Genomic DNA, 12,174 nt, shown 5'->3' with positions numbered 1-12,174 from the left:
TGGGAGAATTATTCACTGGCTCAATTGGCTTGTCAGAATGTGCTGCCTTTAGTCAGAGCCCTATTTGATAGCATAATACGACCTACTCATATTCATATAAATGAGTTGAAATTTTACATAACTTATGTATAAAGTCTGATCATTATTATTCTTATCCAAAGAAATATATTGTAAAACTGGGGGGGTTAGCTTTATTGGATTTATACAACTATAAAAAACAAACAAACAAACAAATGTAAGGTAGAGTATTTCGACAGGGTAATGTAAATCAATAGATTGGATTAGAGGTGTCATTGTCAAGTTAGGCTGTTGATAGCTCATTTCGACAGGGTAGCCCATTTTGACAGAACACCGGAGTCAATGGAGCCGGAATTGCGCCCATGATCTTTGGAATGTGGTGGCTAGTGCTTTAGCTATGTCAATTTATATATACAGCCTATGGTTTAACACTAGAGATATCAGCTTGGATCAGAGTGGGTGAATAGATGGGGCTGATACAGTGTACTGGTCGTCTGCACACTGCTGCCACTGCAAATGCTGCAGCTAACACCCAGAGCGGCCATGTGCTTTGGCAGGCTTCTTGTATTTACAGGCCTCAAACATAGTGTAAATATAATATGATGAAAATCTGCCTTTAGAAACAGTGAGATAAAACATCTCCTAATGCCTCTGCCACTATGTCCTGAAGCTGTTGTACTGTGCAGGACTTTAATACATTATTTTTCAATATTATAACACATTCATAATTACAACAAATTACTAATTTGTTATAATATTGTCAAATATATTTATAAGTGGGCCTTTTTACATCTGGTAATAATTTTATTCATAGACTGTATGTCTATGGGCAAAATTCACCATGGAATACGTCATTGTTTATAAAGGCACACCCTAAATTGTATAAATAAAATCATTTAAAATGAGACGATTGGGCTATCGGATCAGCACCCAAACCAGGACTAAACCAGGTCTAAACTATGTCCAAACCACGACTAAACAATGACAGCAAAACCAGACCTGTGCGAGGACTAAACTAGGACTGAATCAGGACTAAACCAAATCCAAGCCAGGTCTAAAGCAGGTCTGTATACGGCCTTAGTGCTCATCACATTTATAAACCTGAACAATAACAGATCTGACACTCAGACCAAACACTCTTTTATTTATTCCACTATTCCGTGCAGAGACAAAAACAGGACACGCTCACATGTTACAGGCACGTTCAGCTGTACATTTATGGAGTGGTTTGTTCCTATGAAAATGTATTATTAAGTTTAGACAATAAATAATGTCACTTCTCACACAGAGGCACATAATAGGGCAACAGTGAAGAAATCCTTAGCCAAAAACAGTTGAAATGAAATGGCAAAATATGCATATTGTATGCTGATGATACAGTATCTTTATTACAAATTAATTCATATATATAAATATATATATATAACAACATTTTGGCCATAATTTTGTTTTGTTACTGTTTTGACCATTATAACACCTGCATTTCATGAAAAGGTGCAGGAAGAATAAGAAAACTTTAAAGCCACACTGTGTAACTTTTCTGGTGCATGGGTCTCCTTGGGGATGTGATTGTTTTGCCTCAAATTTTCCCCTGTGAAATGCGTCACTGTCTAAAAATAAAAACATTCATACAGTGAGCAGACTCACCTCTCCAGAGATCTGATTTGTACTTTGAAGTGCTTTTCTCAGTGAAAAAAGATATATTTAATGCAATACTGAGAAAAATTTTAGGTAAAGCAGTATTATCTCTATGGAGAAAAGTTACACAGTCTGCCCATAAATATTTGTTTAAATTAACTACTACTAACATATAGGGCCAGAATCATACATCTCCTTATTGCACCATAAAACATACCAGTGAGTTCATGGGAAAAATCATTTGTGCATTTGTTCATACAGTGATCTATAGAAGAGATAGAAAATTACAAAATCCATACCCAAAGGCATTGTAGCGACACCAGTTTAAGTTAATTTTTCTGAAATATTTAAACAAATATTACTATTTCATATTGTGCTTTGTGTTATTGTAGTTGTGAATGAATATATACAAAGCCATATTCCTGACCTGCAGAAAGGCTTTAAAAGTGAATGCTGTAGCTGAAATATTAAAGAGGGGGTTATTTTACTTCTATGGGGGTAACACAAAACATATGTAAATCGCTGTGTTACCTTTTATAGTTTTGAAAATACTATATCTGCCGAAAGCAACACGTGAACATGTTTTATATGTTTTATTTCATAACCAGCGTTCACACACTAATTAAACTAGTGCAAATCGCATCAGGTTTGTCAAGTTGCTGTGTACAGTTTTGTATCATGTTTTTGTATATTTATGGAGAATTGTCATGTGGGAGCATGGACATTGAATTATTTAGAGTTTTGTCCTTCCTGTACTACATACATTTAAAATTTGAAATCTGATATTTTGTTTAGACAATAGGGTTTTCTTCTTTCTAACCCTAACCCAAATAATTTTTACTCTTAACTTGAGTAATTTCTTGGACCAATACTTTGTACTTCTACCATTTCGAAGTTATGATCCTCTTATTTGAAGTTCTATCCACCCACCTTATAACATATAATGCACATACTGTTGTGTTCATTCACTGTCAAAATATGAATGTGGCTGGTTGCCATATAAAAGAGTTTAGACCATTGGTAGGTCAGTCTCTGGTTAAAAAGCAAAACAATAAAAATAATCAGTAACCAACAGAGAGTGGAGAGTTCACCAGATCACCACATGGGGCAGTTTCATAACTCCCACCTGAAACAACACAACACTCTCTCTCCCGTGCGGAGTTCAGGGGTCAAAGTTTCAAAGGAGGTCAAAGGTCAGAGACATTGTGTGTCTGTCTAACAGTTTTACACAATGACAATAAACTTCCTGGATCACGTCAAGATGTGCAATTTAACGGTGTATTATATAACTTTTCCTGTGAGGGGTGAGCCACCTGCATGTCTCCATAGAGATGTTATTACTTTGCCAAGAACGTCCCACCTCATGGCATTAATATCTGCGTACATGGAGGGAAGCAGGTGGCCAACCCCTCACCAGAAAATTACATGGTGTACCTTTATACAGATTCAAGTAAAAGGGATGTAAAAGGGTTAATATGAATATAAAGAGTCCCCATTAATATCAGTTTACTCTGTGTGTCAGGGATATTAATGGGGGACACTGTAATGTAAACAAACTCTACAACCACTGTTAAAGGGCTGGTACCTGATTTAAATTATTCTAGTCAAGAAAAATGCTCTTTACATTATGCATTGTATATTTATAGCAGCTAAATAAGAAATATTGAGACTGTATCATGGGAGTGGCAAAAAAGCTTAAAGCTTAAAAGACTATTGTGCTTGTGTTTGCTGTAGTTGTAGATAATATGACACCTGTGGATCATTCTGTTATAATTTGCAATTATTCATCTAAAAGTGCAGTGCTCAATGGGAGCAGACAACAGCATACATTTCATTACAACAAAGAGCCATGAAGCTGTGGGTGCCTCTGATGGACAACTGCACATCAGACTAGTGAGCTGCAGATATTTTTTTCATTTGTACCAAAATGATTATGTGATGCTGCCAAATCCTGTGGAAAATGTAATTGGAGAACAAAGTAAGTAGAGAGCAGTGGGCGTATACCACTACAGGTGAAAACTGGAGTTGATCAGAAATATGGCGTCTTGAAAACAAGTACTTAAAAGATCGCTCAAACATGCATGGCATGCACTCCAAATACAACTGAGAGAGGAAATGAGAAGGGAAAACAACCCCGAAAAGCTCTTCTTTATATTAAGTAAAGATAGGAAAACTAGAAGGAAACAACTCCATGATACTATCCCAGACAGTAGTTTTCTGTGTCATGGTGCAGCAGGAAGGATTGTGGGCAAAGCTAAAAGTTCAAACTAAAACATGTTCATGACTCCTGGATCAAAATCAGGTACAAGTCCTTTAAGTAGATTTTTAATGGAAGAGAAGTTTGAAGAAGAAATTAGATAATTTCCTGTTTCCTGGTCACTTTCCGCCATACATTCTCTCGATGTCATCTTTATAATGGGACTTGAGCTCTTTGCGCTTGAGTTTGAAGGCGTCAGTCACCAGTCCAGTCTCTGGGGTCCAGGGGTCAGGGCTGAGGCAGATCTTACGAGGAATCTCAAAACGCTCTAGCTGAGCTGAAAAATAAAATATAAAGAACAAAATCTGAAAATTCCTCCTTTGTTTTCTCTGCTCTCCACAACTAACTTCACAACATATATAAGGTAAATAAGGTAAAGTATGCTTTATTGATTCCTGGTGAGGGAAATACTTTCTCAGCATATGACTCATCCTTTAACAAGTGCCATTAGGGCAAACTGTCAGGACCAGTGAGCAACTACTGCACAGCATCTGTGAACCCATCTCCAGAGCTTGAGCTAGTCTTGGTCAGGACGACCTTAGCTGGAGAATTTGAGTTATGGTGCATGTTTTGTGTTGATGGGAGAAACTGCAGAACCTTTGTGCTGTGAAGCGTGACTGCCAGCCACTGTGATGAGCATGTTGCATTTTATATGTAATATTTTGAGGACTTTTAATTGATATTCACTATGGCAATGGTTCAAATTTTTCATTATTCTGAAACCTATGTACAGGATAAGATTTAATAATTTTAAAAGGCACAGGCATAATGCCTAGTTGGATTCTATTCCCACCGGTCTCTCCTCACCTGCCAGAGCCGCCTCCGTCAGGACCTTGAGCATCAGCTCCTCCATCGTGGGGTTGTTGCACAGTTCTGTAAAAGATCCTCGGACGCCATATTGTTCCGCCAGGGATAGGAAGTGCTTCTGATTGGGCACTGCGAAACCAATCACGTATGTCTCGTCACTGAAAGGAAAGAAATATGAAATTAATACAAAGGAACTGTAAGCCATAGTTTACCATCTAAGAACCTGATTTCATTGCATTGTAACACTCTATTTATGTTTTCTACACCTGCAATTATTGCTTTTTAGATTTTGTATATATATTGTAATGTGCATAATAATAGTAATACTGTTATAGATACTTTGCAGTGATATCATGCTGGGGGTACTTCATATATGTCTATGGAGGAATGTTCAACAGTTAGTAGTAGTGAGACAATGCACACATTAGCAAACGCAGCCTGATATGTTTTTAGATTATCTGAAAACTCAAGAAAAACATGATTGATTCATTTTCAACAAAGTCCCAACCAAGTCAGTTCTTTTGGGTCAAATTGTGTTAAACAAAACTCAGATTAAAATCTAATTTGATTAACAGAACTTCAGACAGAGCAGTGCCTCTAGTTAGCAGTAAACACTCCTTGGGAAGTGATGACATCAGCAGCAGCATCAGTAGGTGTTGTTCACAGACCTGTTGGCGTAGGCACAGATGTTGTCGATGAGAGAACAGTTTTTCAACATGGCTTCCACTTTCCCCAGAGACACATACTCTCCAGCCTGAAGCTTCACCAGGTCCTTCTTTCTGTCTGAAAACAAGACAGATGCACAGGGCTCAATTACAGTCATGTAAGAATAAAGCCCCACCACTGAACTTTTTGGCCAAAAATACAGAGAAACACTGACACTGACAAATACAGAGAATCATATCCCGACAACCTGACTCTTACTTGGTACTCTGATTGTCCCTATGGAAATCTATCTCCATGGAAGTATGATTTTAATGTTCTATTTCAGTGGAATCATGCCATGCTCCTCTTCCTGCCCTATGGGACAGACATGGGTCCAGCTGAGTGTTACATGTGACTGTGTTTATATGGAACATACTAAACACACAGATAATGTGTGTGAACTACACACAGGAAGTGAGGGCCAGGGGCCATGTTTCCCTAGAAATGAACCACAGCTGAACAGTGCAGTCTAAATTCTCAAAGTCCTGAAAAAAAAAGCACACTGCGTGCAGAGGATTTGCGGCATGCTTGTCTCCATGGAGATGTATATTGCTTTGCCTGGAATGTTCCATGGTATGGAAATATTAAAATGATCTATCTAGCATTTATTCAGGTACTGAGGTTTTACAGCTAAAATAGATGATCAATTTGTTTTATCATATCATCAGGCTCAAGTTAGTACCTATAGCTGGATTTGACATTTAGTTGATGGTCCGACATAGAGGAACATACAGTTAAGGTACATTTTATTGTCCTCATAGGGAAATTTGTACTCTGCGTTTGACCCATAATTCAGTGCAGCAACACAGGGAGAAACACACAAACTCCAAACAGAATGAACTGGGTGACCTGGGAGTCGAACCCAGAGTCTTCTTGCTCTGTAGCGTGAGCCACTCAGCCACTGCAGCCATGTTATTACATTATTTATGTTAAATTCTTACCAATTATTTTCAGACATCCGTCGTCATGGAACTCTCCAACGTCCCCAGTGCAGAACCAGCGCTGGCCGGTCTCGTCCACCTCAAAGTCCTGTTGCATTTTGGGATCAGTTTTGTAGTAGCCCATCGTAACATTCGGACCTCCAATCAAGATCTCTCCTCTGGGATGGGGCTTGTCCGTGCTCCGATATCCAGCTTAAATGCACAATAACAAGAACAAGGTTTGTCCCCAGAGATGCAGAGATCAGGCTTCTCAAGTACTGATTCTGATTATACTTGGATTTTGAGTGGTTGTTTCTACCTTAATAATAAAAGGACTGTAGGTGTAGTTCAATACAATAAGCAAATTACTACAACACAGCAACAGCAAGAGCAGTGACTTTAAAGTTAATACATTAAACAACAGTAAGGCTTTAGACAACCTTAGGGCTGAGCAAATGGAACCAAAACAGAATTAAAACTCTTTGGTGCAACCCTGAAAATAAATGTGGACTTTTGCGAGTACTTTGAGAAGATGTGAGTCTGGTGACAGGTTGAAGTCCGACTCACCTTCGACCCAGTCTCTGAGCTTAATCTCACAGCAGACCAGAGGCTCTCCCACTCTGCCTGTGCTGTAGTCCCACACTAGAACAAAACACAACATGACAATTACAGATGAAATTTATCTTGATTTGATTTTGTTTTGAACTGTAGGGTTATCAAAAGTCAATACCCTGGTACTAATTGACACTCAAATCATATCGAAACAAGATGCTCAACGAAGTATAAAAACAAAGCACTTTGGTCTCCTTGAGTGTTGTAAAAGGCTATATAAATAAAGATTTACTGACTGATTGAATACCAAAAAGTCACATGAATACAAAAAAAATACTGAATTGTTTTAAAATGACCACAATCTATTGATACTTTGCAGTGACATGGCGCTGGGGGTGTTCTAAATGTATGTGTATGGCAGAATGTTCAGCAGTTACCATAGTTTTTTAAGATTTTCTGAAAACTTAAGAAAAAAATACAAAATGGACTTAAACAGCACATTTTCAGGAGCCTGTGAACAAAATGAGCGTTCATGGTCCTGTTTAGGAGTTTGATTTTAAAATGGTGAGATTGACTAACTGAAATACTGTTGTCTAATGCTGTTTAGCTTGTGACTTTTTTTTTATTTATTTATTTTTTATTAAGAAGGACTTGTTTAAGAGTAAAAATCATCTCACCCATTGTCATTCCAACCAAGTCAGTTCTTTCTGGTCAGACTGTTTTAAAATAAAGCTCAGATCAAAAAGTAGAAGTTAAGTCAAACCAAAAAGTATTCATGGGTTCTAGTTTCCATTTTGAGGACTATTGACCATATAAACATATGCAATAGTTGGTTTTGTATTGTTAATTGCTATGGCAACTGTCATAACTGTTCATAATTCTGAAACCCAAACCCATGTATACTGCAGTAAGTTTGTGGACTCAATCATAATTTCCTACTACCTCACCTAAACATAATTATGGTCCTACGCTCGCCATCTGACATCACAGTATGAAAGCTGAACACATCCCTTTAAGATAAATGAATAAAATAAAAAACTCATCCTGTCACCACGGCAACCTGACCTCACACGCTCCCTCGCCATGGAAACCACATCCCAGAGGAAAACCCACCCTCGGCTAACAGGCTCACAAGCATGTACTATTGGTAAGACCTGGGGAATAATGCAGGACGATGTGATAGGAGGGGTTCACATGATGTCATAGTGTTTTAAAAATCTGGACTGTTGCCATCATGATAAATGATTGAAAACTAAATGGAGGAAAGGGTCAGAGTTCTAAGGTATAATTTCTCATGTTTTGATTGTTCTGATTGATGTATAAATGTAATTATACTACCAATGAATTATTTATTAGTATGAAAAGTTGTACTCAATATTCCCAGTGGTCTCTCATCCAAGTACTAACCATGCCCAACCCTTGCACAGCTTCAGAGATCAGATGAGATTTTTTGTCAAACACAACAATGGTTCTGGATCCAGTTAGATATTTTTGGAGGTCGTTTGGTGATAGTTTTGTCTAAATGCCAATTCCTGTCCTGTGCAGAGCTGCAGTTTTTAACCATAAGCTGAAGTCGAAGTGCAAACCTACTTATTTTATCAAGTTGGTTTAGAGCAATATTACCATTACAATGTCAAAACTATAAAATTATGATTCAAAAGGGATCATAGATCAAACTAAATGTCAAAAAGCATATGTCTTCTTAAATGTGTATATGAAGTTTAGGTTCTCACTAGAAAAACTAAAAGATTAAGACCAGAACATTGTTACTAAAATATAATTGAGTGGTTGAGTAGTAAACCCCTCTGGAAATGATCACAAAGTGTATGATTCATTTGTTTTTCTATTAAAGTTTTCACATTTATATAATTAATAAACCCAATACCTCACGTACAGAGCATTAATCATCCTTTTGTCTTATCTGGTCATGGTCACTATTGTCTTAACTCTGGAAACTCCATTATTTCTGTGGGAAAGTCTCTCCCTGATCTGCAAACTGATAACTGAAGGACTCCGCAGACTTACATAGGAGTCTGCAGATTGGAGCAGCAGAGGTTAAATGAAGGAAAAAATCAACCATTTAAAAAGACAAACTTTCCGAGCACTATTGATTCAAGTGGAGGGAGTTTCCGAACAAGATTCTCTGAAATAACCTTTTGGAGGGAAAAAATAGGCTTGAATTTTGAGAAATGTTAGAAATATTGGATTTTATTAAAATTTTTGTGTGTGTGTGTGTCTGTGTTTTGTGTGATTTATGTTTAAATAATTGGATTCTGCTCATAATTCGCATTTTAAACTACTGAGGAATTGACAAAAAGACTGAAACGTGAACTGACAAAGTAATACTGGAATCACATTTCAGAGCATGTTTGTACAGGGTTAGCAGTTTATATGCAGAATAAGGCAGGATATTTTGTTGTTTGTCAAGGAAATCGTTTGTCTGACCAGCCATTCCCTTCTACATTGTGTGACAATAGCGTGAAAAACTTTCGTCCCCACTTGAGATAATCCATCCATAGCCTCGAAATTCACATCTACCCTCCAAAATTTTTAATTCAGAACAAAATATATAACTTATTTTACCTGAGTTGAGTAATATTTTGTGGTTCTGGCTGGCCAGGTAAGGGAATTATGTTACTTCAGAAATACCAGTTTTGTCATTTACTAATAGTATCCATTCATACTGCTCTAAGCAGTAGTAGTAAAATAGCACGTACATTCACTGACAGTCCCAGCGCCACAGGTCTCGGTCAGTCCGTAGCCCTGACCCACAGGACAACAAAAGCATACATTCATGAAGCGCTGAGTGGCCGCAGACAGAGGAGCACCCCCCGACAGGAGCACCCGGACACGCCCACCCAACAGAGAGCGCACCTTACGGAAAACCAGTCTGGAATACACAATATACTGTCAATATATTGTAAATATTAGAGATGTAGTCATGACATTTTACTCCTAATTTATTTCTGTTTAATCCTGGTTCAGTTCTGTTTTAGTCCTGGTTAAGACTTTGTTTAGTCCTGGTTTAATCCTGGTTTAGTCCTGATTTAGTCCTAGTTCAGACCTGGTTGAGTCCTAGTTCAGACCTGGTTTAGTCCTGGTTTAGTCCTGATTCAGCCCTGGTTCAGTCTTGGTTTAATCCTGGTTTTGTCCGGGTTTAGTCTGGGTTTAGTCTGGGTTTAATCTTGGTTCTGCCTTGGTTCTTCCCTGGTTTAGCCATGGTGTAGTCCTGATTTACTCTTGGTTTAGTCCTGTCTAATTCCTGTCTTATTCCTGGCTTAGTCCTGGTTCAGTCCTGGTTCAACCCTGGTTAAGTCCTGGTTTAGTCCTGGTTTAGTCCTGGTTCTGCCTTAGTGGTCCTGATTTAGTTTTTGTTTGGTCCTGGTTCTGCCCTTGTTTAGCCCAGGTGTAGTCCTAATTTACTCTTAGTTTAGCCTTGGCTTAGTTCTGGTTCAGTCCTGGTTTAGTCCTGGTTCAGTCCTGGTTTATTTCTGGTTCAGTCCTGGTTTAGTCCTGGTTCAGTCCTGGTTTATTCCTGGTTTAGTCCTGGTTTAGCCCTCTATCTGCTCTGGTTCTGCCCTGGTTTAACCCTGGTGGAGTCCTGATTTACACTTGGTTTAGTCCTGGTTAAGTCTTGGTTCAGTCCTGGTTTAGTCTTTGTTTAATCCTGGTTTAGTCTTTGTTTAGTCCTGGTTTAGTCCTGGTTTAGTCCCACCTGTCGCACAGAGGAGTGCTGTTGCCTTTGCTGAACTGGTTCAGTTTGTAGCTGTAGGCCAAAGTGAAGAGCGTTTTCTGGAAGTACGTCATCTCCTCCACTTTGCCCATGATGTTTTTATAGATACGATCCATTATCTCCTACAGGGAAAAAAACAAGAAATAAAGATCTATATAGATGATTACATTTAAAGCAGCACTGTGTAACTTTTTGTTCTGGCAGATGATCCACCACTGCTTATCTGCATGGTATTCCTGGTTCACAAAAATAACAATGGTTTGTAACGCAGACAGCACAGAGCAGTCTCATTTTGACCCTAAGAACTGCTTTTGCAATATATCTGAACTAATTTAGGCTATACAAATTGAAAATGAATCTACCACATGTGTCCTCTCCGTATTGTGGTAACAAACATGATCCCAGTAGGACTCTCAGCGTAAAGTGACCCACAAAACCAAAGGAACAAACTTTATGGAGCTCATAAAATCTGCTGTCACTGTCCAACAGAAACCTCCCTTAGGATTTTAAAGAGATTAAAATGGATAAATCCTGGTTGAATTCTGGTTTTATCTGTGTTTAATCCTGGGGTTAGTCTGAGTTTGGTCCTGCTTTAGACCTGGTTTCGTTCTGCTTGAGGCCAAGATAAGAACTGGTTGGATTCAGATTCATTTATCCATATTTAGTTGTAGTTGAATCCAGGTTTAAATAAGATACACATATTTAAGTCTTAAATTCTTGGTCTTGGTCTGGTTCAGTTTTAGTCCTGGTTTAGTCCTGGTCTTGTTCTGGTCTAGTCCTGGGCTAGTCCAGGTCTAGTCCTGGTTTAACCCTGGTCTAATCTTGCACTAGCCATGGTTTAGTTCTAGTTTTGTACAGATTGGCCTAATTTAGTTGTAGTTTTGTCTTGGTTTATGTCTAGTTACAAATGGTTTAGTCCTGCTCAAGTCCTGGGTTTAGACCTAGTTTAGTACTGGGTTTAAACCACATATGGTCCTTGTTTTAGCACTGGTTTAGTTCTGGTTTTGTGCAGACTGGCCAAGGTTCAGTCCTAATTTAGTTGCAGTTTACTCTTGGTTCATATTTAGTTATAAATTGTTTAGTCTTACCTAAATCCTGGGTTTAGTCCTACTTTAGTACTGGGTTCAGTCCAGATATGGTTGTTGTTTTAGCACTGGTTTAGTCCAGGTTTTGGATCTAATTTTGGGTTTGGTTCTGGTTCTGTCATAATTTAGAAGTAGTTCGGTCTTGGTTTAGTTCTGGTTTAATCCTGGTTTGATCCTGATCCTGGTTTGATCCTGGTTTGATCCTGGTTTAATCCTGATTTGGTCTTGTTTTGGCTCTAATTTAGTTGCAGTCTAGTCTTGGTTTAACCACAATTGCTTCTTCTCTCTCACACTCAGCCTAATGATATCTGTCATATGACTTGGCTCCACACACAAATGGGGGAAAGGGCAAAATTAAACATCTGGACTAAGAGGAGCTGCGGAAGTAGAACCGACAACCCATATGTTAACAAAACAAACATAAGAGGGAATATAGAACTAAACCAGAACTAAATGAGG

At 38.3% G+C, this 12,174-nt stretch overlaps 1 protein-coding gene across 1 annotated transcript in view; it reads right to left on the bottom strand.

The window, feature by feature from the left end:
• Positions 1 to 1,150: 1,150 nt before the first annotated feature.
• LOC110154558 (acyl-CoA synthetase long chain family member 3) overlaps positions 1,151 to 12,174 on the bottom strand; it is a 30,295-nt gene continuing 19,271 nt past the window's right edge. The window contains exons 9-15 of the mRNA XM_020918555.2: positions 10,613 to 10,752; positions 9,615 to 9,787; positions 6,913 to 6,987; positions 6,367 to 6,558; positions 5,389 to 5,503; positions 4,721 to 4,878; positions 1,151 to 4,190 (exon numbers count right to left, since the gene is read on the bottom strand). Of these exons, the coding sequence (XP_020774214.2) occupies positions 4,033 to 4,190; positions 4,721 to 4,878; positions 5,389 to 5,503; positions 6,367 to 6,558; positions 6,913 to 6,987; positions 9,615 to 9,787; positions 10,613 to 10,752 (1,011 nt within the window). The 3' untranslated portion in view covers positions 1,151 to 4,032. The remainder of the gene's footprint in view (positions 4,191 to 4,720; positions 4,879 to 5,388; positions 5,504 to 6,366; positions 6,559 to 6,912; positions 6,988 to 9,614; positions 9,788 to 10,612; positions 10,753 to 12,174) is intronic.

Source organism: Boleophthalmus pectinirostris, unplaced genomic scaffold (assembly GCF_026225935.1).
Source record: "Boleophthalmus pectinirostris isolate CB_2022bp ecotype Guang Dong unplaced genomic scaffold, ASM2622593v1 HiC_scaffold_9, whole genome shotgun sequence".
Classification (NCBI taxonomy): domain Eukaryota; kingdom Metazoa; phylum Chordata; class Actinopteri; order Gobiiformes; family Gobiidae; genus Boleophthalmus; species Boleophthalmus pectinirostris.
The sequence above is the reverse complement of the archived record's forward strand: the minus strand, read 5'-3'. Positions and strand labels throughout refer to the sequence as shown.